The sequence below is a fragment of the Pelophylax lessonae genome (assembly GCF_965119305.1).
Source record: "Pelophylax lessonae genome assembly, chromosome: 8".
NCBI classification, from domain to species: domain Eukaryota; kingdom Metazoa; phylum Chordata; class Amphibia; order Anura; family Ranidae; genus Pelophylax; species Pelophylax lessonae.
Window position 1 is genome coordinate 70,040,582 of NC_138775.1, and position 27,326 is coordinate 70,067,907.

The 27,326-nt window shown below is 42.3% G+C and overlaps 1 protein-coding gene across 1 annotated transcript in view; it reads left to right on the plus strand.

Moving 5' to 3' along the window:
• The window catches only part of FGD3 (FYVE, RhoGEF and PH domain containing 3), a 429,081-nt gene that overhangs the window by 323,975 nt on the left and 77,780 nt on the right, over nucleotides 1-27,326 (plus strand). The window contains exons 8-10 of the mRNA XM_082266526.1: nucleotides 376-514; nucleotides 756-814; nucleotides 13,771-13,917. Coding sequence (XP_082122652.1) covers nucleotides 376-514; nucleotides 756-814; nucleotides 13,771-13,917 — 345 coding nt within the window. The remainder of the gene's footprint in view (nucleotides 1-375; nucleotides 515-755; nucleotides 815-13,770; nucleotides 13,918-27,326) is intronic.

The following is a 27,326-nucleotide window of genomic DNA, read 5'->3' on the forward strand; positions in this document are numbered from 1 at the left end:
ATCATTGCAATACATAGCTTTGCAAAGACTATTATAGAGCAGTAAAGCGAGGGGTGGGCCGGGGGGTAAGAGCATTCCCCTAAGAAACTGTACTTAGGGGGAAATGCCTCCCTGCCCCTCTTCCTTCCCTCTGACTTGGGTGGCTGCATGCTTTTTCTGGGTCATTGACTAACACTGAGGCTGTAAACAATCAGCAATGGCAGTCTACATACTTCACTCAATACTTTTTTGTTAAATATTTATTTCAAAGAAATGATTGTTCAGAAATTGAACTGGGGATATGTTATGTGGCTAGTTTAGATGGAATAAGTGTTTCTTTGCAGCAGAGATACCCTGATCTGTGTCTGATGTCTGTCTTCTGTTGATTCCTTACAGAAAGATGAGGTCTGTGGGAACCTCACACTGCAGCATCACATGCTGGAGCCGGTTCAGCGGATTCCTCGCTATGAACTTCTCCTGAAAGATTATTTAAAGAAACTGCCGGAGGACTCGCTTGATAGAAAGGATTCGGAAAGTATGATATTTAATATCCATTTCTTGTTAGATGTCATAACTTGCACAATTGTCTTTTAGTTCTCCATCCCTTACAAGATCAGCTATGTTTGATAATGACTGTATTTGAATCACAGTGCACACTGAAAGCTATTTTGCCTCTGACAATTAGTCCCCTTAACATAACCTTGCGGTGCAGGATGACAAACAGGAATCTCTACACTGAATGAATGTTTAATATGTGTAATTGGATCTCGTTACAGAGTCCCTTGAGCTTATTTCCACTGCAGCGAATCACTCAAATGCAGCCATTCGGAAGATGGTAGGTGAAATTGTGCTCTGTTTTGTGGTTTAGCAGAAGGTTTTTCTGGTAAAGGGTAACTCTCCTTTTCTGTAAAACAGGACATTGTAAGACAGGACAGGGTGATAATGATTATTACTTAAAACTGAAAATCAAAGATGTAATACATTAAAGGTTACCAGGCCTTAGATGTGGTGGCTGCATTTGTTTTCTTTTTTTTTCCCAGGCATTTTTTTACTTTATTTTTCTAGAAACAGTGTGTTATGGCTGCAAAAGTTGTGTAGCAATACATTAGGGCTTATGTCTACACTATATTAATAAATGTTTTGGGACCCTGGCCTTTACATGCACGTAAAATTTAATGGTATCCCAGTCTTAGTCCGTAGGGTTCAATATTAAGTTGGCCCACCCTTTGCAGCTTTAAGAGCTTCAACTCTTCTGGGAAAGCTGTCCACAAGGTTTAGCAGTGTGTCTATGGGAATGTTTGACCATTCTTCCAGAAGCGCATTTGTGAGTTCAGACACTGATCTGGACGAGAAGGCCTGGCTTGCATTCTTGATCTAATTCATCCCAAAGGTGTTTGTCGGATTGAGGCCAGGACTCTGTGTAGGCCAGTCAAGTTCCTCGACTCCAAACTCGCTCATCCATGTCTTTATGGACCTTGCTTTGTGCACTGGTGCGCAGTCATGTTGGAACAGGAAGGGGCCATCCCCAAACTGTTCCCACAAAGTTGGGAGCAAAAAATTGTCCAAAATGTCTTGGTATGCTGACGCCTTAAGAGTTCCCTTCACTAAAACGAAGTGGCCAAGTCCAACCCGGAAAAACAACCCCACACCATATCCCCCCTCTACCAAATGATTTGTATCAGTGCACAAAGCAAGGTCCAAAAAGACATGGATCAGAGTTTGAGGTGGAGGAACTTGACTGGCCTGACCTTAACCCGATAGAACACCTATGGGATGAAGTAGACTGTGAGCCTGGCCTTCTTGTCCACATTAGTGCCTGATTACACAAATGCGCTTCTGGAAGAATGTTCAAATATTCCCATAGACACACTCCTAAACCTTGTGGACAGCCTTCCCAGAGGAGTTGAAGCTGTTGTAGCTGCAAAGGCTGGGCCAACTCAATATTGAACCCCGCAGACTAAGATTGGGATGCCACTAAAGTTTATGGGGTGTTAAGGCAGGCGTCCCAAAACTTATGGTAAAATAGTGCATATCCACTACCTCTATATCAAGGGTCTTCAAACGTTGTCCCTCCAGTTGTTCAGGAACTACAGTTCCCATCATGCCTAGTCATGGCTTTGAATGTCAGAGTTTTAAAATGCCTCATGGGATGTGTAGTTCCGCAACAGCTTGAGGGCCGTAGTTTGAGGATCCCTGCTCTATATCATCTACATGATACAGCATCTAACAATGTGGACTATCAATGAGGGACCCTTTACTATGTTCAGCAGTGTTAAGGTTGTTTTTAAATCTCTGCCTAAAACTATCATATTTATAATACCCTTATTAAACAACCTCCTACGTTTGGACTTATTTTAATTAGGTCTTTACTGTACTGGGGAACACCAAGGCTGATGGTGAATGTAACTCCTCCTGGTCCTCTGCGGCCCCTGCTTTCAGACTTTGTGTAGGTGTGATGGTTTTATGATCAATGTAGACTAAAGCAGAACTAAATGCTTTCTTTTATTTTTATATATTTTTTTGTCAACAGGCAGTTCTTTGTTGCAGAAGAGACATGCAGCATCTCTTCTGCAATAAAATAGGCTTACCTGCATTTCTGTAATCCTTTGCGGTATGTACACTGAGCTGCGCTTGCGCAGGTCAATTTACATTTCAGAAAGAAAAAAAAAACGGTGTCACCACAGGATGACGCTGTGGACACTGAGGTAATTATGTGCCGCGTCCTAGTTGAAATATATTGGGGAGGGGGTAGAACTAGATGGACTTTATTGGCACTGTAACCAGACAGTTAAGTCATAAAAAGTTAAATATTTTATTTAGAAAATGTTAAAAAAAACATATACATATGTGTACCACCACAAGTGCAAAACAAAGAACATCAAAGAACAAATGGATTAAGAGACAGAATCTTAAAAAACATATATATACTAATATACTCGTTGATATGACCGTAACCTCCGAAACCACCTTATTGGAGACAATGTAATATCTATAGGACTAATACAGAACAGAAATAACAAACAGCCCTAGGGCCATTCCCAATGGACTTAATTGTAGGTTAGGACCAATTCCAACGATGGCGGTGTTAGGAGGCTCGGTATTTAGTAATGTACTTCAGTCACAGACATACTCTACATGTTTCGCGCGGTAAGCGCTTCTTCAGGAGTTAAGTGAAGACTGTAACAATTCAATATAGCAATATTGATGGCAAAGTGTGAGGAAACACTACTTTTTCATTTTGTAGATATTGATGCCTGTGGTCACAGGGCAAACAACAAGGGTGAGAGTCCAGAAACGTGCCACTACCACCCAAAGAAACAGAAGGGTTGTGGGGGTGGGGGGATATTTAGGATATCAATTCTCAATCCCTTAGGTAAAACAGTTAATTATTGTAGTTCAGGAGGTCACAATAGAACATATAAATAGACGTTTGGATGCAGGAAAGCAGTCAAATGTGGTAGATCTCGGTATATATTCTATATCACGGATAGCTGGGTAGTGTATAACAAAGTTATTTTAAGCAGGCATCCCCCTACTAATCAATAGGGCGCAAGGTAAGCCTGAAAATCTGCCCAAAAATCAAGAGAATGTGTCTGTCCATGACACTCGCTGGAACGATCGTGACCTCCTGTATGTCCCTGGACATACAGGAGGTCACGATCGTTCCAGCGAGTGTCACGGACAGACACATTCTCTTGATTTTTGGGCAGATTTTCAGGTGAGTGAATGAGTAGCTTGGTGGTTTCCGTTGTTAAAAAAAAAAGGCAAATTTTAGAGATGTTTCGGAGGTGAAGTCTACAAGCTTTGGACAATGATTGGATTTGGGGCTGAAAGGACAGGTCAGAGTCCAGGATTACACTTAGTACCCTGGCATGAGGGGAGGGATTGATGGTTGCATAACTAATTTTGATAGAAAAGTCATGGAGGGGGGCACGGGCGGGAGGGAATATTACCAGCTCAGTTTTAGAGAGATTTAGTTTGAGGAAGTGGTGCGACATCCATATTGATATGTTTGTAAGTAAGTTAGCAATGCGAGAGGAGACTGAAGGAGTGAGGTGAGGAGTAGACAGATAGATTTGAGTGTCATCAGCGTAGAGATGGTATTGGAAGCCGTGGGCGGTTATCAAGTGGCCAAGGCAGGCGGTGTATATAGAGAAGAGTAGGGGTCCAAGAACAGAGCCTTGGGGAACCCCCACAGAAAGGGGCAATGGGGAGGAGGAGGTAGAGTTGTGGGTAACACTGAAGGAGCGCTGTGATAGGTAGGAGGAGAACCAAGATAGAGCAGAATCTTGGAGGCCAAGGGAACAGAGTTTATTAATATGTACAGTGCCTTGCGAAAGTATTCGGCCCCCTTGAACTTTGCGACCTTTTGCCACATTTCAGGCTTCAAACATAAAGATATAAAACTGTAATTTTTTGTGAAGAATCAACAACAAGTGGGACACAATTATGAAGTGGAACGAAATTTATTGGATATTTCAAACTTTGTTAACAAATAAAAAACTGAAAAATTGGGCATGCAAAATTATTCAGCCGATTTACTTTCAGTGCAGCAAACTCTCTCCAGAAGTTCAGTGAGGATCTCTGAATGATCCAATGTTGACCTAAATGACTAATGATGATAAATAGAATCCACCTGTGTGTAATCAAGTCTCCGTATAAATGCACCTGCACTGTGATTGTCTCAGAGGTCCGTTTTAAAGCGCAGAGAGCATCATGAAGAACAAGGAACACACCAGGCAGGTCCAAGATACTGTTGTGGAGAAGTTTAAAGCCGGATTTGGATACAAAAAGATTTCCCAAGCTTTAAACATCCCAAGGAGCACTGTGCAAGCGATAATATTGAAATGGAAGGAGTATCAGCCCACTGCAAATCTAAGAAGACCTGGCCGTCCCTCTAAACTTTCAGCTCATACAAGGAGAAGACTGATCAGTGATGCAGCCAAGAGGCCTATGATCACTCTGGATGAACTGCAGAGATCTACAGCTGAGGTGGGAGACTCTGTCCATAGGACAACAATCAGTCATATACTGCACAAATCTGGAATGGTTCAGATTAATCCTTTATGGAAGAGTGGCAAGAAGAAAGCCATTTCTAAAAGATATCCATAAAAAGTGTTGTTTAAAGTTTGCCACAAGCCACCTGGGAGACACACCAAACATGTGGAAGAAGGTGCTCTGGTCAGATGAAACCAAAATCAAACTTTTTGGCACTAATGCAAAACGTTATGTTTGGCGTAAAAGCAACACAGCTCATCACCCTGAACACACCATCCCCACTGTCAAACATGGTGGTGGCAGCATCATGGTTTGGGTCTGATTTTCTTCAGCAGGGACAGGGAAGATGGTTAAAATTGATGGGAAGATGGATGGAGCCAAATACAGGACCATTCTGGAAGAAAACCTGATGGAGTCTGCAAAAGACCTGAGACTGGGACGGAGATTTGTCTTCCAACAAGACAATGATACAAAACATAAAGCAAAATCTACAATGGAATGGTTCACAAATAAACATATCCAGGTGTTAGAATGGCCAAGTCAAAGTCCAGACCTGAATCCAATCGAGAATCGGTGGAAAGAACTGAAAACTGCTGTTCACAAACGCTCTCCATCCAACCTCACTGAGCTCGAGCTGTTTTGCAAGGAGGAATGGGCAAAAATTTCAGTCTTTCGATGTGCAAAACTGATAGAGACATACCCCTAGCGATTTACAGCTGTAATCGCAGCAAAAGGTGGCGCTACAAAGTATTAACTTAAAGGGGCTGAATAATTTTGCATGCCCAATTTTTCAGTTTTTTATTTGTTAAAGTTTGAAATATCCAATAAATTTCGTTCCACTTCATGATTGTGTCCCACTTGTTGATTCTTCAAAAAAAATTACAGTTTTATATCTTTGTTTGAAGCTTGAAATGTGCCAAAAGGTCGAAAGTTCAAGGGGGCACTGTATATGGTAGTATATTTGCAGATGTGCCTCCTACTATCTCCTGAAGAAGTGGACTTTTGGTCTAATAAACACGTAGATTAATCTTTATAGCTTTGCCGATCCTCTTTTTTGGCACAGATTTTGGAGACAAAAACATTGAAATATTAATATATTAAACTGGTATTTGACAATGATTATGTTTCTCTAAAGGGCATCATTAAGGATGAATAGGGCTAGGAGATCTATTTCCAATTATTTCAATGTATTTAATTTGTACTAGTGATCAACCGATATTGTTTTTTTAATGCCGATACCGATATTTCGGTCATCGGATATCAGTATCGGCCGAAAATGTATTTTTATTTTTATAAAGGTACTCCTTGTGGAGGGATCTGGGGGGTCTAAGAGACCCCAAACCCTTCCTCTGCACCGAAAAGCATTCAAAACGCCAAGTTTGGCTGTTTTGAATGCTGTCAGTTTTTTTAATTCGGCGCTAAGTACCCGGAAGTGATGTCATGACATCACTTCCGGGTGTTTTACATGGAGACCCGGGTCTTCTCTTTGGCGGCGGCGGTAGGATGCCCGGGTCTACCGGTGGGATGGGAGACTCGGGTGAGCCGCGGAAGGTGGTGGGAGGGGGGGCGACGTCCCCTCCCGCTCCTTGTAATGACAGACGAGCGGCTTCTCAGCCGCATCGGTTGTCATTACAAGTCAGCCGACCGTGGGCTATGGACACCGGTACCGGGGTGATGCCTCTAGCTGCAGGCATCACCACGGTACAAGCACTTTCCCGCAATACCGGTAACCTTGAGCCAATTCCAATATATCGTGGAAAGTGCATATCGGCCCCCCGATATATCGGTGTTGCCGATAATCGGTCGATCCCTAATTCGTACCATATGACGTAATCAAACTTTTATTGTGGACATAATAAAAGATGTTAAGGTGTTTAATCCAGTTATAGTCTTGAAAACTTTATGGTACATTTCAATTCTTTTTAAATGCAATCTTTGTCAAAATAATTGCTGGGATGTTGGTACAGAAGCTCCTTAATTTGAATGTCCAGTATATATCATCGGTTTCTTGTAATTAGAAGACAGAAGGCATAGAAATTCAAAAGTAATAAAACTTCATGTCCTTGTCCTGTATACAAATGATGTGAGCTATCTGTTTTGCTCATTACTGTTCCCTCTCTGCTTTATTCTCCCTCAGGCTGGGTATGCATGATCTGATCATCCACGTTATAAACACTGCACTTAGCGTATGTCTGACCTCCATACCTAGACTGTGTGGAAGCTTAGTCTAGGCACTTTTCTTCTCTTCACAGTGGTTTTTCTGCTGCTGTAGCTATAAAACACAGACCTATTTTCAGAATGATCTGGGGGTTGGGCTGGAAATATAGAGGAAGTTGTTGTCAGTGATATGTATGTTTAACCTCAATATATAACCAGGGCTGTTGTATAGAGTTTAGAGATGGCAATATAATATAGTTTCTCAAGAGCTCAAACAGAGAATTTCAGTAAATGAATTATTTACTGACTTCATCTTTTAAATCGTGATCATTATGCTAATGTTGATTTACAGACTTGATGCTGTGATGCTTTATTAATAAAAATGATCATTTTTTTACAAACTTTTTTTATAAATAATTTAGTTTGTAAACCTACTTTATATATTTTTTTATTTTTATTTTTTTTTACAAGCAATAATTTATTAAAGCTTGTACACATTACACCACATTGGCAAATTACATTGGGCTTTATAAAATACCGTACCTAAAAGTACTCCTTCAATGCATTCTTATAGTTGACAATGTTAATCCATTAGTTCAGACATATTTATCTTGTTAAAAAAAAATGTCTGCACACAATATAAAAAAGTATGAATTTAGAGCCAGATTTTGACTTTGCTCCCCTATATGCATATTTTGAGATGTGACTTTGGTACAAGTTGTCCTGTAAGCAATGCTTCAACCCCACCCTGATCGCAGTTCACCTAGTCCAATATATACTGTCTTTGTTCCTGATATATCTTTACTGTGCAATCCTGCCTATCGACATACAGCCTATCTTGCAAAAGCATCCCTGCTATATTTCCTCTTTATCCTGTGCAAGCAAGCGGAGGCCCCATTCATTTCCATAAGTAGAGCCTAGGGAGAGCCATACCCCGCAAGACTGCTGGAGGCCACCATGAGTACGGCGCTCCCTATAGGACGGTGTACATATGCAGAACTGAGTCCCCTAACTTTTTCTCCCTAATGCCTTTGACTCCATGAGCATTTTCCTTTTTTTTTTTTGGAAAAAAAACGTATTTTACGGGACAAATAGGTTTTTATTTGGTAGCGGATTTGGATACGTACAGTATACATACTTTGGTTTCTTGGTTTTTATTGGTTAGTAAAATTATGTTTCTGTAATTTTCTCAGAGAAAGACATCTCTATTCAGTTATTAAAACATTTTAACATTTCTAGTCTACCTCAACCTATTATCATTTATTGATTTTCTTTCAGTTAGGACTTTATTTCGTAGTAGATTTGTGTTCTGATAATTTTATTTACAATGTTTTTATTCGGAAAAAATTGTGAAAAAGAAGAAAATAGTAAAGCTCAAAGTGAATGTATGCATTTTACTAAGAAAAGCTTTTTTCCCCTTTTTAAAGGTATATTGCAGCACACAGAAAAATTCTGCACAGATTCTTATCATGAACAAAAGATAAGATTAAGTCGGGTTCAGGAGGGCGCAATTTAGCACAAAGTCTAAAGCAAAATACACACACACTATCAGTTTTTTTCCGTTCAACCCAGCAGGCCGAATAAGAAAAAAAATTGAAGAGCTCGGGAGGAGATCCTGCACTAACAATCTGATGTCAGTACAGTGATCTACCCACTGAGCTATAGTGTTCTGACAGGGGAACTGCCCCCCCCCCCCCACCAAACCTTTTTTCGGTCATGCCCCTTCGACAGAAGACAGACAGGCTGCCGTACACATGGACAGAATGTCAGCCAGTTTCTACTGAACCTGTCGATACCGCCTGCTATTCGGCCCATGTGTGCAGTGCTTAAAGTAAAAGTCCACCCTAAAACTAAAATCCCTGCATCTATAGATCTCCACGTTCTAACACTAACCTATCTAGCCCCGTAAAGAAGAAATCCGTATACATACCTTTTTTGAAGCCGATCTGAGTCTGTCTCCAGCGGCGGAAGCTCTGCAGAGAACACAGCCAACTAGGGCTGTGAAATCAATGGGGAGTGACGTCACCCATAAACTTACTATGGGGCTTCCGTTGTCGAAAGTGTCCTCTGCACACGCCTCCATAGCGAAGCCGCCGCTGACAGCTCAGCGTGGGATCGGGTCAGATCGGCTTCAGAAAAGGTATGTATACTGATGTTTTCTTTACAGGGTTAGATAGGTTACTGTTAGATCGTGGAGGTCTATAGATTCAGGGATTTTAGTGTTAGTGTGGACTTCTACTTTAAGGCTTTGCGATTGCTAAAAATGAAAAAACTCTTTTGTCACTTTTTTTAATGGGGGGCTGGATCTGGACAGTGGAAACTAGATTCAGACCCCTTATGAAGCCCTTGAACAGAAGATTACTTCTAATAATGATCAATTAACAGTGATCTACTGTTTCAGGGAGAGGCACTTCCCAACTTTTTCCATGATGTCTCAACTGAAATAGTCAAACCTTGCCTCAGGTAGCTGCAAAAAAAAAAAAAGTGTGCATCTGTGGGTCTGCTTCCAATCCAAAGTCGAGTTCTGCAATCAGAGCATGTAGGAACATAAGTTGTGGTGCTCAAAGGAAATTCCCCCTGAAGCTGTAATTATTCATATACAATTTAAAATAGGTAGCCAGTAATAAGAGAAAAGGTCACTCCTTTGTCTTTAGCACCTATAGACATAGGCCCAATGGTAAATCCCCAGTTGGTAATTGACTTGGTTGTTTCAGTGGCTACAAATAATCTTATTTGAGATGCAAATCTAGACTGCAGGAATGCGAGTTTATATTACATATTGGTTTGCAGTGTGGCCAATGATGGTCTCTACACTAAAATCTGCATGTTGGTTTTAATCTACAATGCTTAGCGTAGTAAATGGGTCATAAATAGACATAACTTACATTATTTCTGTTACTATTCCTCCCACTGACATCTAAAATTTGGCACTGTCCCTCACACTGACACCAATGATGGAGAACTCTTCCTCCCACTGAAGCCAAGGATGAAAAAACATTCCTTCTACTGACACCAGCGATGGGCCATTATTCCTGTCACTGACGCCAGTGATCGGCCCCTATTCCTCCCAATTGACACTAGTGATCGGACATAATTCCTCTCATTTAGTTCAGTGATGAGGCATCATTTCTCTTACTAACACTTATGATGGTGCATATTTCCTCCTACTAACACCAATGATGAAGCAATATTCTGTATACTGTTACAAATGCCTGAGTATGATTCCTCCCACTGATTGTAACAATGGGGCATTATTCCTCATTCCACTGGCCACCAGCCCTGGGTCATTTTTTCACTTCCATTGACCACTAAGCCTGAGACATTATTTACTCCAACGAACCAATGAGCCTGTAGCATTTTGTACTCCCACCGGCCACAGTCTTACCCCTCTAAAGTCTGAAGGACCATGAACTGGCCCATTGTTTAGAAAGTTTGGTGACCCCTGGTTCAAAATCTTGGTTGAGGCGCTGTGCTTTACTACCTGCATTAGCCAAGAATCTTACTATTCTTGTTCTAACTCCACTGCCATCTGCTCTGTGGACTTAAAGGGTAACTGTTCAGTAATACAAACCCTATTTACTTTTTATTTTTGCAAACTTAAATATGGTCAGACTTTTAAAAAGGCGGGTCAGCATCAGATCTTTGGTTAGACAGTAAAAACAAAACAATCCTTCTATGTGAGCAATATGATTAGCTGTTATGAGCAACATTTCCATTTTGTTTTATACTTAGGCTCCATCTAGAGAAGTGAGCAGGTGAAAATTGGATGAGCCAATAATTTGTTTCCTTCCTTGTATGTTGAAACAGGGGTACTTTAATTGGTCGCAAATTATCTTGTACCTTTTTCTGTTCTAAAATGACTCAGTCAACCCTTTTATAGGGCCATAATAACACCGCTTTTATAAAATGTGCTAATGGCCTTTTCTGACTGTCACTTGAAGGCACATCAGAGTTCCATTGATATTTTCTGAAGCGATACAGCCTACACAAAAATGTCTCGCATGTAGGAGTACCTCTGTAGACAGGAGAGGTCAGACTCACCGCTGGATCACAGCAGCCGCTCCAGTAATTGGGTTGGAACAAATGAAAAACACTGTTTGCTTTCTAACTTTAGAAAGAATCGTGTTCCAGAGAGATTGCTAGCATATGAATATTCTTTATAATAGAATCCTCACCTTGTTCTTGAAGTGAGACTTGCAGCTGTTAACAGCATCCTCATTATTGAAAGGGAGGATGATGATAAAAAAATAAATCCACTTGCATGCACTTGGCCAATAAATTTTATTTTGCCAAAAATCACAGAGCCAGGGGCATAACTATTTGTACTAAATCAATAAAGCACGCCTTGGCTATCAAACCTCCAAATCAATCACTCTTATGAGACATAATTTTATTGACACCTGAAGTGCTTGAAAATGCCAGAGATATATAAACATTTACACATGGGCAGTTTAAAATGTTTTATATTGTTTTACAGCATCATTTGTAAAGTGTATGTAAAGCCTTTTTTAGGTTTGGCTAGAGTAAAGCATGTCTAAGACCTCTGTCAGTTTTTTATTTTATTTTTCCTATTATTTTATTTTTTGCTGCGTCCAATCGGGCCAAGGAAATCCCCCTTTATATAGTTGTCACTGGAAGAGGTGTCTCTATTTAACAATTTTCCTAAATGACCGCTCAAAATTTTGGATTTCCCCCTATTTTTTTGTACTTGAGACAATGGTCACCAAGGCAAGTAAACAGGGCGAATCTTCACAGGGAGGGCACAGCATTAAAAACTTCTCAATTGTCCCAAAAGTTTATAAAAAGTTTGTCTTAATATACATTTTAAGCATATTTTTGGTTGCTTGGGCATTGAAAACTCTTCTGAGCACTTGTAATGGACATTTAAAAAGAATTACACTAATTTTTGGTGAGTGTTTCAGTTAAAATGCAAAAAACGAAAATGTTTTTTGCAGAACATTTTCTAGCCCCTGCCCAAAGTACAACACCAAATTGTGAACAGTTCCAACTTAGAACAGTGCAACTACTTGTGCCATAGGATTCTGCATGCAGTTCAAACCTCTGCAAAAAAAATCCCAGTTGCATGGGCAAGCTGCGTGTGTGTATATATATATATAATATATATATATATATATATATATATACAGTATATGTAGCACTACCCCCGCAAGGGCTGTGGGCAAATGGTGTCCCTATTACTGCACACAGGCAACACACATTTTCCATTTGCACCCAGGCCCAAGATGTCAGTCCCTTGGCTTTGGTTTTTATTGTTTTATTAGGGTTAACAACTTGGATGGGGTAGAAGAGTTTATGGGATGCCCAAAAACAACAGATGGGGGACAACTTCCTTCCAGTGTATACACATAGTCCTTTAATGATCAGTAGCAAAACTCCTTTACAGAGTAGGAGTTCTTAGTCACACTGTCTCAACTGAAGATCTCCCAGGGTAAGATAATAAACAGTTAAGCACAACGCTGTCCTTTAGAAAGTTTGCAACATGTGTCAGTCTCTGCCCTTGCAAGTCCCTGGGTGTGCTGGTGTATTCACTCCTTGTCCTCCTTGCTCCAGCTGCTCTCAGGCAAGATTCCTAGTCAAACCATGATGCTGAAAGTATCTTCCTAAGCCAGCCTGAGCCCAGTCTGGAGGTAAAGACCCCCCTAGACCTAGGACATGGGTGCTCAACCTGTGCCCTCCAGCTGTTGCAGAACTACAAGTCCCATGAGGCATTGTAAGGCTGACAGAAGCATGGCTCTCAAAGGCACAGGCAGGGTGGGACTTGTGGTTTTGCAGCAGCTGGAGGGCCATAGGTTGAGCACCCATAAATTGGTGGGGATCCCTCCTCCCACCGGCAGCCTCCTCAGCACTCCATCTTTCACCCAACTCCCCTGCTATCATAACTCATCCATATTTAGGGGCTGACCTTGCCACCCTGCCAGGACCCTGGGATTGACTAGGTTTCCTCAAGTATGCAGATCAACCCACCTGACCTCCGCCCACTAACTTCTTGAAGCTTTCCAAACTTCCAGATCCAGGGAGAGGCGCCAGAGACCTGCCTCTGTGAGTCATCCAGCCTGACCTGCAGTAAACCCTGATCCAGATTCAGACTCACCGTACCATTAGTCGATACATTTGTACATTTGCCTGCACTATTTTGGTAGCCCACCAGAGATATATGTATACTGTATATATGCACAGTCATATTAAAGCTGTCTAAATTATTTGCCCATGGCTCATGCTATTGCTTTATCATTGCCTTGTGCTGCTAGGTCCAGTTGAATTCACATGCCATGCAGAGGCCATCATTTCTCATGTGGTTTAGAACAGTAGTATCTATTTTATCATTTTCAACACTGTCCACTGTAGTAGTGGCAAAAAAATATGGTTTGTGCTGTTTTTTGACACTGTGATCAATTTACAAGTTAATAGAGCTTGGATGACTAGAAAAGACAAGAAAATAAAAAGTTGAAACCAAGAAAAGCAAAAAATGTAAAATACAATAATATAAAATTTTCTGAGCTGCCCATTGGAGTCATGTTGCCTTTGGAATTGTAATCCTCATTTTCATATATTTGCATATTTGTTTTTGTGATATTTTATTCAGCGCTCCTAACCGTTTCTATATGTTCTTTAAAGGAAAAGATGAATAAACTGCTGGAGGTGTATGAACGGCTGGGAGGGGAAGAGGACATTGTGAATCCCGCCAATGAACTCATCAAGGAAGGACACATCCAGAAACTATCTGCAAAGAACGGGACCACGCAGGACCGCTACCTGTACCTGGTAAATAATCGTGTGACCTTTTTCATTAAGTCTGTCCTAATATCTTGTTTGTACTACAGTCATAGGAAGTCATCAGTGAGCACACGGAGGAGATGATTATGGTGTGACAATTGCTGTGCAAAATGCTGTGTTGTAGGCAGGATCATACTGCGGGTGGTCAAGAGGGTATTATCATAAAACCTAGATTCTGCAAATCTAATACTAAGAGGATTATCTCTCAAGCTGTGCTAAAGGGACACTCACTGTTACCCAGGAAACAAAAACACTACAACCAGTTTTATACAGTATCGTATTTTAGGTTTTACATCAAATTACAAGTATCATTGTGTAAATGCTAATGCATATTTTGTATAAATGCTAACACATCAGTATAGATTTAATGTTGCATTAATGCATGCCACAGCCTGAGACCTGCTTGTGATTGTATTTTCCTGATTTGAAATAATACATGATTCATACTGATCCAATGCTTATGGGAACTGAACACAATCATCTTTTCATCTAAAAGAAACTGCAGGGTCTGCAGGAGATTATTAAGCGGTTTTATGCCTCTGCTCCATTCTGCAGTACAGGATTCAGGACCAAAAGCATTTACTCATGTGATCTTTGCTGTAGGAGCTAGATAGGCCAACCTGAATGGTGATCCTTTAACAAAGATAACCTAACCAGTGCCTATATTTTTGTTTTTCAAAGTTCAGAATTCTCAAAATAATAAGAGCTGTGTTCCTTTTTATTAAATTTCCAAGTATTTTGTGTAGCTATAATATGATCTTTACAATTATTATGATGAATAGCAACCTGGCAGACATCCTGTAAGATCATACAAGATTGTGTTTGTATCACTGGTTCTCTTTTCCCTCTAATCCTATTAAATTACTACATAGAAAATCATGTAGATTCATTCTCTGTGGTATGTCATGTCATGATTATTCATAGGCTTTACAGGACATAAGTAAATGTTCTGTCAAAACTTTGCACTTAGAGGCCTGTTTGTAGTGGAGAGCGGATAATGCTGGGCACATGGAGCCTGCACTATCCCATGGGGTTATGTCCATTTATCACTGCAGGGAAAAATCCTGTAGTACTAAGAAAGGTTTCTTGATTTTAACAGGTCACGTGACTGCTCTATGCCCCTCCTGGCTTCTTCTTTTTTTTATATATATATATAAATTCATTGGAATAAATGGCGCTCTGTTTCCCTTGGAGTCTGGAATGAAGTGGGCATATAACACTTTTGTAAAGCACATAACTGTTTTTAAAATATTTTTTTTTCTTTACCATGTTTTATTAAAGATTTTCAAAAACAAATAAAAGCAAAAAACGAACAGTAGGATATAGCGTCCTCCATTTTCAGTAACAAGAACATTGGTGGACAATCCAACATAATTGGTACAGACAGTACAGAAAAAGAAAAATAGAACATTATGAAACAATAAGTAGGAGAAACTCTGTAGTTTGCTTGTGATGTCAGTCCTGCCCCTGGGGCATCCAGACACCCCTTATTGGGAGCCAACTGATGGGGGCAAGGCTCAAATACGTAAGCGGGAGGTCCACATAAAGAGTGATCTAAAGTAAGGCGAGCTTCTCTCCTGCAAAGTATACTAGTAGACAAAAAGGGGGGGGTGAATTAGAAAGAGGAAGAGAGGGAAACCACCTCTGCCCTAGGGGTTCGCCATGATAGTGAGTTACAGTTCAAGAAATCGTATGGGTGGTTGTGCTGACGGAAAGTAGTCCAGCCAGGGTCTAAAATATATATATTTTTTAACAGGGTTATGCCATTGGGTTCTAAATGAGGCCCTTAGTCTGCAAATGAAAAATAAAAAAAAATAAAAATCTATATATATCATGAGCTGACCTTTGTCTCATAAATCAGTCACCTACTTGCAAAGATCTTTTATGGGGATTTCAGAACTGCCTGTTCTCGCAACAGTCACCATTGCCAAAAGCAATTCTCCTTTCCTGATTGGCCAGTGTAAATTTATAGGTGCCTTCCATGACTTTAAGAGGTTATATGTAATGTTACTTATACTTGGACACATTATCTGGCAGATGCTTCTATTTTAAACTTAGAATCACCATAGACAGCTAGATTATTAAAAGGAATGCTCCCTGTCATGTTTTACATGTCACTGTAAGGCTTTGTGATGGCTTCCTTTTCTGGAATGTTTCCTTTCTTCCTGTATATTTGCAAAATGTTAATAAAAATTTGTTTAAAAAAAAAAAAAAAAAAAAAAAAAGGAATGCTCCCAATTTGAGCTTTGAAACCTCTGAGCTGCAAAATACTAGTAGCTGTCCTGGGTTCAAACTGACCGTCCACATGACCTAGAACTGACAAGTTAAGTCATGTGATTAGCAGCATGTCTGCATTGTGGGCACCAATATCCGAAAGGGCTTCTAATTATAGCTGAAAATGTCAGTGTACCTTACTCTGCAGGGGGCCAATGACTTTGCAATTGCTACTCCTCTCAGTTTTAGTAGCACGATTTAGTAAATAAAAATCTTCCATGTAGCTCTAGTCTAATAAGACTATAACTTCAATCTCTCAGAAGCAAGAGATTAAAACTGCCCATGTAGCTTATCCCTAAAAAGACTCCAGATCCCCTTTAATTAAGAACACATAAGGGTTTTTGTAGCTGAAAGAGACAGATAAAACCCCCTGCCTTGTGGATACATGAGGGAGATGGCATATAAAACACGCAGAGTAGGCTGGCTAAAAATAATCCAGACAAGTATAATAGTGCCTGGATCCTGTTTACATGTGTTAATTAGAATATTTCATCATCATTTTCCAGGGGGCAGCTCAGGTCTCTGTCTGATGAGTCTAGACTGGTTCCCTGGTCAGGCTAACAAGCAGTCATCTCTGAAAATGATATCCGAGCTCAGTTATTTCAGTGGCTGTGCAGTGGTAAAATGTTTAAATTATAAAATGCACCATTATAAAAACAGACAGTGTTATTAGAGATGTCTATGACATCATACAAACTTGTATAGTTTCGCAGGGAGCATCGGCTGAGATTTTCGTACTACTAAGAATCCCAGTGAAGTTACTTTTGTGGTGCTAAACAAGCATGTGGGCTACCAACCCTTTGCTGATGAGACACATTATGAAAGATGAAACATAACTGTCCATGATCCAAGAAATAAAAATGCCGCACTCCGATACAGATATAAAAGTTCATTGCACATCCTGCTCAAACTCCACGCTCTAATGTATTTCACTCTGAAAAGCTTAAACAGGAACTTAGTACAGTTACATCCTCCCTCCTGCGCCAGCCAATTAAGATGTCCAAAGACCAGTACCCAGAAGAAGCCAAGGAGAACATGCCAGCGAGGGAACATTGGGCGGTTGGCGATGAGGTAACTATTGTGACTTTACTTGTGTACATAGAACATGGATGAATGAACTCCTTGAAGCCTGCATCTAAATAGGGGGGATGTTTGAGCGTTTGGAGAGGTGTCATCTCTTTATTACTACTGTAAGTGAGTGCTCTTGTCTGGTAATGCTTTATGAAGCTTTATTTGCACAATGGCCATCCACTTACTGGTCTGCTATTTCAGAATAAAAAGTTATTAGCAAGCATTTCTCCGTTTTATCATACAATAAAGAACAATTAAACTAAGAACCTAACAACCAATGATGTCCTCAGTTGATAAGGAGGATTTTGGTTGTCTGCACAGCATCCTTGTTTGACCCTCCCCTGCCCCTCTCTGTCAGCACTGGGGTCGCATTAGTTAAGTAATGTAGAAAAACTGAGGGAGAAGAGAAACCCTGGAATACTAGTCATTACCAGTGTGCAAAAGTGTTTTGGATTTTGAAGAATAAATTACCTGTAACATTCGATGTCCTATGTGTATGGATGTAGATGTGTTATGTAAAACTATTAGAATAGTTTTTTTATTTTTTAGAATGGAGTGCCTCGAGATTGTCCAAAACTATAAAGGGTGCCTTGACTGAAAAAAGGTTGAGAAACACTGCTTTAACACATATTTATGTACTGTAGATGATAGTTAATACAGCTGTCACATTAAAGTGATTGTAAAGGAAAATTTATTTTTGTAAATAACAAACAAGACACGCTTACCTGCTCTGTGCAATGGTTTTGCACAGAACAGCCCTGATACTTCTCTTCTGAGGGCCCCACTGGCGCGCCTGGCTTCTCCTGCCTTTGAGTAACTCCCATAGTAAACTGCTTGCTAGGGGGTACTTGTGCATGCTCGATATCGTGCCCCACTGTGTGCATCTATTGACACACACAGTGCAGCTCAGCCCTGCCCCCCTACTCCCCCATCATTGGAATTGATCGACAACAGCAGGAGCCAGTGACTCTTGCTGCTTTCACTGAGTCCAGTGAGGAGAGAGAGAGAGCAGCACTGGACAGAGATCTGGCTCAGGTAAGTAATTAGAGGGACAGGGGGAGCTGGACCTAAACTTTTTTTTACCTAATGCAGAGAATGGCTAAGACCCCATTCACATCTAGCAAATTGGAATCATGGGTGGAATTGCTGTGATTCTGCATGCAATTCGAAATTGCACTGCAAAGCTGGCAAAGCGCAGCACTAGTGTTTCTGTGCCATTCATTTTTAAATTCTTTATTTTAACAAAGGCACATAAATGACATACAACAGAGCCGCGCATTTGGCCTAAGAAACAACGCAATGTAAGAAATAACGTAAATATAACAAGAAAAATCAAGCAACACATCGTATGGTAGGAAATTAAGTATATTGTAATGTTCAAACTATCATTTGCAGGTAATAAAGGACAGTGTATGATTTTTATTTTATTGTTATATGCTTAATAGGGGGAAGCAGAGGAAAGGTAGGGGAGGCATCAGCAGGCAAGTACCCGTCGCCATTAATTTTTAATGGCACCTAAAACATGGTGCATTTTTGTCAAGCGATTCATTGCCCTAAGTTTGTGGCCCAAAAGAAGCTCCTGCTCTTTTTTTGGGCGCAAAGCTTCACTCAATGCAGTTTGCAGCAATAAATCGTGGGAAAACTGCACAACGTTTTAGCTGCTATTGAAAATGATTGACACACAAACACACATGCGGTGTTTTGCCAACATTGCAGTGCGATTTGGATTCTGCTCGCAATCCCAAATCACTAGAAGTTTACGGGGCCTTGAGGTAAAAAAACTTTTAGGCTTTACAACCCCTTTAATCAACTTTTAAAGCCCGTTTCTAATATTTCTAATATTAATTTCTAATATTTGTCAGGGCTGAAAAACATTTTTGCACTGTGGTACGTTACCACAACAGGTGTTAATGCACACTACGTACGTTGGCAAATTTTTTTTTGTAATGGCACACCAATGCAGTTCAAGCACACATGATGAAGCACACCACAATGCACAGAAACATGCTACCATGCCTCGTGTTGCACTGCATCAGAAAAAAAATACTGCCTGTCTGTATTTTGGTTCATTTTCCTCCGTTGGCAGTGTATTCAAAATGAACGGGCTGCTCTAATGCAACACATACACGTTACCAAGTGTTGCAATGCACTTTAGCACAACACACAAGCATAGACAGGCCTGAATGGGCCCCTTTGGGACTATCTTGTCAGATTTCACACAAGAACCTTCAATTAATTAACATATAATCAATATTCAGTGATGAATGCAGAATATAATGTCTAATTAAATAGTAGGTATTTACATGTTAGTTTGTCCAACACAGAAAAAAAAACATTATTGCTTTATGCAGTATGGATGTGGAACCGTGCAAAACATTCCTTTGTTCTGCTTTGGTTAACTGTTCATCCAGAGCAGCTGGTATGTAGCATAGATTCAGGTTAAAATACAAATACATAAAACAGCTGGAATTCACACATGAAATATAAATGTGCAGTGCTTTGCTCAATGCAGTATGTCTGCCACAATAGGAGACAGGGTCCATGAACAGATGATATATTTAAATACTTTGCAACATTGCAGGCTGGAAGTGTTCCCAGCGCAACGGAGAACATACAGATGTATACTATACTGCCTTTGCTGTACTGTACACATTGTATAAGGAGAGTGACAGTAGGGTGCAGGTAGGTACAATACTGTAAGTGCTAGCATGGAAGCACTTCTGCTTTTTCATGCTTCTGTTTCTTTCAGAGCGTTGTTTTTTTGAGTCAGGTCATTATAGAGGATCAGTCGGCCCACACAATCACGTTCATTAAAGGAAAAGTATAGTGTGTCATAGACGAGCACATACATTGAACTGTAATTACTCAAAAGGGGGGAACCAGATAGGACTTTAGCGGTACATGCTGGTTTCGGTCCAGAGTTCTCAGACCTAGTATGAATTTACCCTTTGATAATTCACTTGATGGTGTCTATCTACACATTTGACAGACTATGTATATGAATTTTGTCCTTAACTTGAGTATTCATTGACATGTTTTCATCAGATAGAATGTATAAAAGAACACAAAAGAAAGTAAGCTCCTGAAGAAGCGAAACATTACGAAACATGTTGAGCTTGTAACCAGTTTTATATCGCATTAAATTCCTGTGCCAAGACATCACCAGGTTTTATTTATTTTTTCCACTAGCCTTGACCGTAATATCCAGAGTGGGTTAAATCATTATTTGTGTTGTCTGTATTGTAATGTTTATCGAGTATACATGTGTTTTTATATAAACTTCTCTATCGCTCATTGACAGACGTAGTCTTCTTGATTCTCAAGAGCTGGGTTATGTTGTCTCCGCAGGAGTAGGACTAGGCAGAATGACAAAACGTTCTGGCTCCACCCTAGGGGCAGTCCCTGAGGGTATATCCTCCCTCTCTCTGCTACAGGGAATCAGTTTTTTTCTGTCTAGTCAGGAGTAAGGACCTAAGTTCCTTGCTGGGATCTTTTGGTCCTGGCAAGACTTTTTTTCTTTAAGAAAAAGACATTTTTTAGGTAGTTTTCTCCAGTGTTTTTTTCCTGTGAGATCTTCAAGCAAAAATGCCGGACTGGGCGACACTTGTGGTCACCCCAGCCGGCCTACGAGCGCGTGCAGACCATGGCATTGCGCTTGGTCGGCCGCGACATATTCAAGTAAGTATGCGGGGCCGGGCGACGGGCTGGATGTTGAAATCCAGTGGTCACCCCGGTTTCTGCCTAAAAGCGCGTGCAGACCAGTGCGCTGAGTCGGCCGCGACGGAGTCCCAGTAAAGGGACTGACTTTGCGAGTTAAAAGTCTCGCTTGGACGCCAGGTACCAGAGAGTCGAGGCGTCCACAAACCCCCACCTCGGTGGAGAGGGTATTGTGAAGAGAGGGTGCCTGTCGGTTCGGTATGGTGAGTAAACGTTCCCTTTTTTCCTCATTATGAGGCAGTATATATTATGGGCCCCTCCATATATGGTCAGTATATATCTGATACTTACAAGTCCCCCTTGTAATACAGCATGTGTTTGTGGGAAGTGGACTTGGTTCAAGAGCTAACACTCTACCCAGCAGACTGTAACATTACAGCAGACATAGGAGGTATAATCCTACCTTATGTGCAGTGTATCTCTGTAGATCCATATGTCACCTCTTAGCAGAGTGCAGGTGGATGTGCTGGGAAGACGATATCGGCGGTCCGCCGCCATTTTGCCGTAGACCGTATACATGTATGTCCTCAGGTCACGCCGGCCGCCATGTTTTTGGAGTCTTATGTCTCTTCTATGGGGGCGGCCATGTTTTGTGAGCCCAGCTTCCTCGTGGAGGGCTGGGAACGCCGGAAGGCGTACACAGGGGGCGGAGCCACGCCTTCTGCCCGGGAAAAAGCAAACAGCTCCTTCCAGTCTGTGTAAGACAGACGCTGGCTGCAGTTTGTTGGAAACTGCACTGCATCGGTTGGTGAGCCTTGGGGGTCCCTCTCTCTCTCTCTGGGATCGAGAAGCAGGTACTCTGAGGGGCGCTATTGCGCTAGGGGGAGACACACAAAAAAAAAAAAAAAAAAGAAAAAGTTTTTTTTTGTTTTTGCTGGCAAAGGTGTCCTGTATTAACATGGACCCTGCCACTCATGTATCTCCTCCGGATCCCCTCGAGGGGTCTGCGGGATCCTCCAGCACCCCATTGACAATTGAATCTTTGTCAGCTATTATGGAAACTTTTGTGTCCCGGGTGGAAGTGGCTTGTCAGGGACAGGGCGCAAGAAAGCGACCCCCGCCTAACCCCTTATTATCTGAAACCTCGGATTCAGACTCTGAGCCTATTTCTGCAGTTGCAGGTACTTCATCTGGTATTGGTGTCTCGGGTCCTGTCTCTTCAGACAGTGAGGAGGATGTTTCGGCATCCGCCATAGCCCGAGAGGAAGCGTTGGTAAACGCACTCATTGTATCTGTTCAAGAGACTTTAAGGTTACAGGGTATTCCATCAGAAATAGCTGAAACTGAGATCCCTTTTGGGACTAAAAAGCGCATCAAAGTGGCAAAGGTTTTTCCATTGCCCAAATGTTTTGGCAATCCAATTGATGAAGAATGGCGTCTGCCAAAACGCACCTTTAATATTTCTAAACGCATTGACAGGCGTTATCCGTTTGAGGAAACCCTTATTAAGAAATGGACAGAACCACCTGTGGTGGATTCACCCATTGCTAGATTGAATAAAGCCACGGTTATTCCTTTAGAAGACGCTCCGTCTTTTAAAGATCCAGTGGATCGCAAGATAGAAGCTATGTCTCGCACCATGTTTTCCTTGATTGGATCAGCTTTCAGGCCAATAATTGCTATTGGTCTGGTTTCGCAGGCTGTAACTGAATGGACCAAGTGGTTACGCCGGGACTTAGAAGAAGTCCCTCAGGCGGTATCAGATTTGTTGGAACAAATGATACAGGGGTTACAGTTTGTATGTGATGCGGCGTTAGACGCCACTCCATTAATGGCGCGAGCATCAGTCTCAGCAGTGGTTCTCAGGCGTACACTGTGGCTAAAAGGTTGGTTAGCCGACCAAGGTTCCAAAAAAGCATTGGCTAATATCCCCTTTTCAGGGGAGCGTCTATTTGGAGCCAACTTAGATGAGATCATTAAGGATCTCACGGGTGGAAAGAGCACCTTTTTACCGCAAAATTTTAAAGGTAGAGGAACTCGTCAAAGACGAGGGCCTTCTTTTTCTGCTCACAAGAGGTTTTTTCGTCCAGCGGGTGAAAAAACTAAGTCCTCCAAAGCTCCTGCAGGAGGCGTCAGGGGTCGTTGGTCGGGCAAGCAAAAGCCCGCCCCCCTCCAGACCTGAAGATAAACCATCCAAAGCCTGAAGGTGCGCCCCCACCCATAACTGGGGTGGGGGGACGTCTTCGCCGGTTCCCGGATCCATGGCTTTCCAGAATCCCGGACAAATGGGTTTGCGAAGTCATAAAGTCAGGGTACAAGATCGAGTTTCGATCTCTCCCACCGGCGCGATTCTTCCCTTCCAATATCAGTCTATCCGCAGATCGTTTAGAAGATCTGCGGAGAGCAGTCACAGATCTACTACAACAAGGAGTGGTAGTCCACGTTCCTTGGACAGAACGGTTTCAAGGGTTTTATTCAAACCTGTTTACAATACCCAGGAAAGAGGGCAAAGTGCGTCCAATTCTGGACTTAAGAGCACTCAATTCTTTCGTCAACATAAGAAGATTCAGAATGGAGTCCATTCGCACGGTAGCAGCCTTCCTGCATCCAGGGGATGTCCTAGCGTCCATAGACATCAAGGACGCCTATCTTCACATTCCCATTTTCGCAGGACATCAGCGTTTTCTACGCTTTTCCGTAGAGGAGAACCACTATCAGTTTGTGGCGTTACCTTTCGGTCTCGCCACGGCTCCGCGGGTCTTCACAAAGGTGTTGGCCCCAATGTTGGCACTTCTGCGCCAAAGAGGTATATCGATTCTAGGTTACCTAGACGATCTTCTGCTTCATGCAGAGTCTCCTCAGACCTTGCTACAAAACATAGAAATTACTATGATTTCTTTACAGGAATTCGGGTGGCTGGTGAACCAGCAAAAGTCTTTTCTGGTTCCCACCCAGAGGCTCGAATATCTGGGTCTAATTCTAGACACAGTCAGGACGAGAGTTTTCCTTCCGGTAGGGAAACTTCGAAAGATTCAATCAGCAGTCCAGTTGTTACTGTCCAACAGCTGGTCTTCCCTTCGGACGTGCATGAGGGTTCTGGGGTTGATGGTGGCTTCATTCGAAGCAGTCCCATTTGCCCAGTCCCATACCCGAATTCTTCAGCAAGAGATTCTTCTCAGATGGAATCGGAATCCGGAATCCCTGGACAATCAGATACGATTGAGCAAACAGACCAGAGAGTCTCTGGTTTGGTGGCTTCGGTCTCCAATGCTCAGCCAGGGAAAGTCATTTCTGCCAATATATTGGACGATAGTGACCACGGATGCCAGTCTATCCGGATGGGGAGGAATTCTTGGTCAGTTATCTGTCCAGGGACTTTGGTCCCCGGAAGAATCCAGATTACCGATAAATGTATTGGAACTGAGAGCGATCAGACTTTGTCTGATTCACTGGACCGAGCAGCTCCAGGGCAGCCCGGTTCGGATCCAGTCGGACAATGCCACGGCGGTGGCTTATGTCAATCATCAGGGGGGCACCAAGAGTGTCCGAGCGGCCAAAGAAGTGGCTTGCATTCTTCGCTGGGCGGAACGATTTGTTCCAGCAATCTCTGCGGTGTTCATTCCGGGGGTGGAGAATTGGCAGGCAGATTATCTCAGCCGTCAGACCCTGGATCAGGGGGAATGGTCCCTCCATCCAGACGTTTTCCACCAGTTGTGCCTACGGTGGGGCACCCCGGATGTGGATCTGTTGGCATCACGATTCAACAGGAAAGTTCAGAGATTCGTGGCTCGCTCCCGCGATCCTCTAGCAGAAGCCGCAGATGCACTGATCGCCCCGTGGGGGCAATACCAGCTAATATATGCCTTCCCTCCTCTCGCGTTACTGCCAAGACTTCTTCGCAGGGTAGAGGAGGAAGGAATCCCAGTAATCCTGGTAGCTCCGGACTGGCCTCGTCGAGCTTGGTACGCCGACATGGTCAGACTGGTGGCAGACGTCCCATGGAGACTTCCTCTCAGAGAGGATCTACTGTCTCAGGGACCGATCTTCCATCCTGCTTTACGATCGCTGGCTTTAACGGCCTGGCTATTGAGACCCAGGTGCTGAAGGACAAAGGTTTGTCAGCTTCAGTTATTCCTACTCTAGTTGAAGCAAGGAAAGCGACTTCCAGAAAGATTTATCATCGCACATGGAAGTCCTACATTGCATGGTGTGAACCTTTGGGGTTCCGTCCTCGGTCTTATTCGATTAGTCGAATATTGGCTTTTCTGCAACAAGGGGTTGAGCAGAAACTGGCCTTGAGTACTATCAAGGGTCAGGTCTCAGCATTAGCCATCTTCTTTCAGAAGCCTTTGGCTACTCATTCCTTGGTGCGGAATTTCATCCAGGGGGTGCGACATCTGGCTCCGCCAGTGCACGCGCCGTTACCCCCCTGGGATCTTAATTTAGTGTTGTCGGTTCTTCAGAAACCTCCCTTTGAAGATATTAGGGAGATTCCTCTACCCACGTTGTCCCAGAAGGTGGCCTTCTTGGTGGCTATTACTTCTGCACGCAGGGTGTCAGAGCTGGCCGCATTATCTTGTCGTTCACCATATCTGGTGGTTCATAGAGATAAGGTGGTTCTTCGTCCGAATCCATCCTTCCTACCAAAAGTGGTTTCAGAATTTCATCTGAATGAAGAAATTGTATTACCTTCCCTGTGTCCTAAGCCCAGTCATCCTCAGGAGTTTGCTTTACACTCCTTGGATGTGGTCCGGGCGATCAGGGTATACTTGAAAACGACAGACTCGTTAAGCAAGACGGATTCACTTTTTGTGATCCCAGATGGACCCAAAAAGGGGTTGCCTGCATCTGCCGCGACCATTTCCAGATGGATCAGACAGACGGTAGTGCAGGCTTATTCTATTAAGGGTCGGGAGCCCCCGTTCCCTGTTAAGGCGCACTCCACTCGGGCACTTAGTGCGTCATGGGCCTTTCGCCATCAGGCGTCAGTGGTCCAGGTGTGCAAGGCGGCTACCTGGTCGTCGGTGCATACCTTCTCTAAACATTATAAAGTTGATGTAATGGCATCGTCTGATGCCTCATTTGGCCGCAAGGTTTTGCAGGCCGCAATTTGAGGAGACCAGTGGTCTACCTCGAGGGTTTTTTTCCGTTGGAAAATTTTTTCTTTAGCCTCATTCTTTGTTTATAATGAGCCTTTAAAACTTCTAGTTTGGCACCGGTTGGGCCTTCTAGATTGGATTTGATTTTGTCAATCCCACCCCTCATTTGTGGCACTGCTTCTGGATGTCCCAGCTCTTGAGAATCAAGAAGACTACGTCTGTCAATGAGCGATAGAGAAAAATGGATTTTTGTAAGAACTTACCGTAAAATCCTTTTCTCTTAAGCTCATTGACAGACGTAGTACCCGCCCCTCTATCATTGAGTTGGGTTGGGTTAAATTCTCTGTACTGCTTTAAACAGAACTGATTGCCTGTAGCAGAGAGAGGGAGGATATACCCTCAGGGACTGCCCCTAGGGTGGAGCCAGAACGTTTTGTCATTCTGCCTAGTCCTACTCCTGCGGAGACAACATAACCCAGCTCTTGAGAATCAAGAAGACTACGTCTGTCAATGAGCTTAAGAGAAAAGGATTTTACGGTAAGTTCTTACAAAAATCCATTTTTTTATCAAAATGTATGTTTTTTTAATATCAGTGCCTCCAAAGTGCATATTTTCCATTTTTTGTATAAATACTTTAATCATGAGGATGTGGCACTATTTTTCATTGTATATGCACCTACAGTACCACCCTGTGTTGGTGTAATTGAGAATTTTTAGCATTGAACATTCTAAAGCTGGTTATACACATATCAAAATGACAGATTTCAAAATTTCAGTACTCTTTCTCTGCTCAACAAAAGCCAGTCTAACGTTTGGTTTCTGCCAAACGGTCCTTCTAGATAACCAGCATTTGGTCAGCACATGCAGCCAATGGCTGCAGCACTGATCAATGTATTCTGACAGAGGGGGGGGGGGGTGTTCTCGCGATCAGAATACAATAGAGCAGGGGGGGAGATCCCTGCATCCACAATGCTTGTGTGGTTGCACAGACCTGAGTTTTTTTTTTTTTTCGTTTAACACACTGGTTGAATGAAAAAAAGTCTTTGTGTTTATCCTGCTTAAAGAGTAACTCCACTTTTGTAGAGAAAACAACATTCCCCTCTGGGGGATCTATGTACATTGCAAGGATTTTAACAAACGTTATTGCAGATTCCTACCTTTTTGTTATTCCGAAGGAATAGCGGTTTGTTTTTCTGTGTCCATGATCAGAATGAAACTAATGGAAGTGGTCTTTTAATGATCAGCTGTTGCACCTGCAGGGCTTTAATGAGAAAAATCGCAGGGTCTGCATCCCTT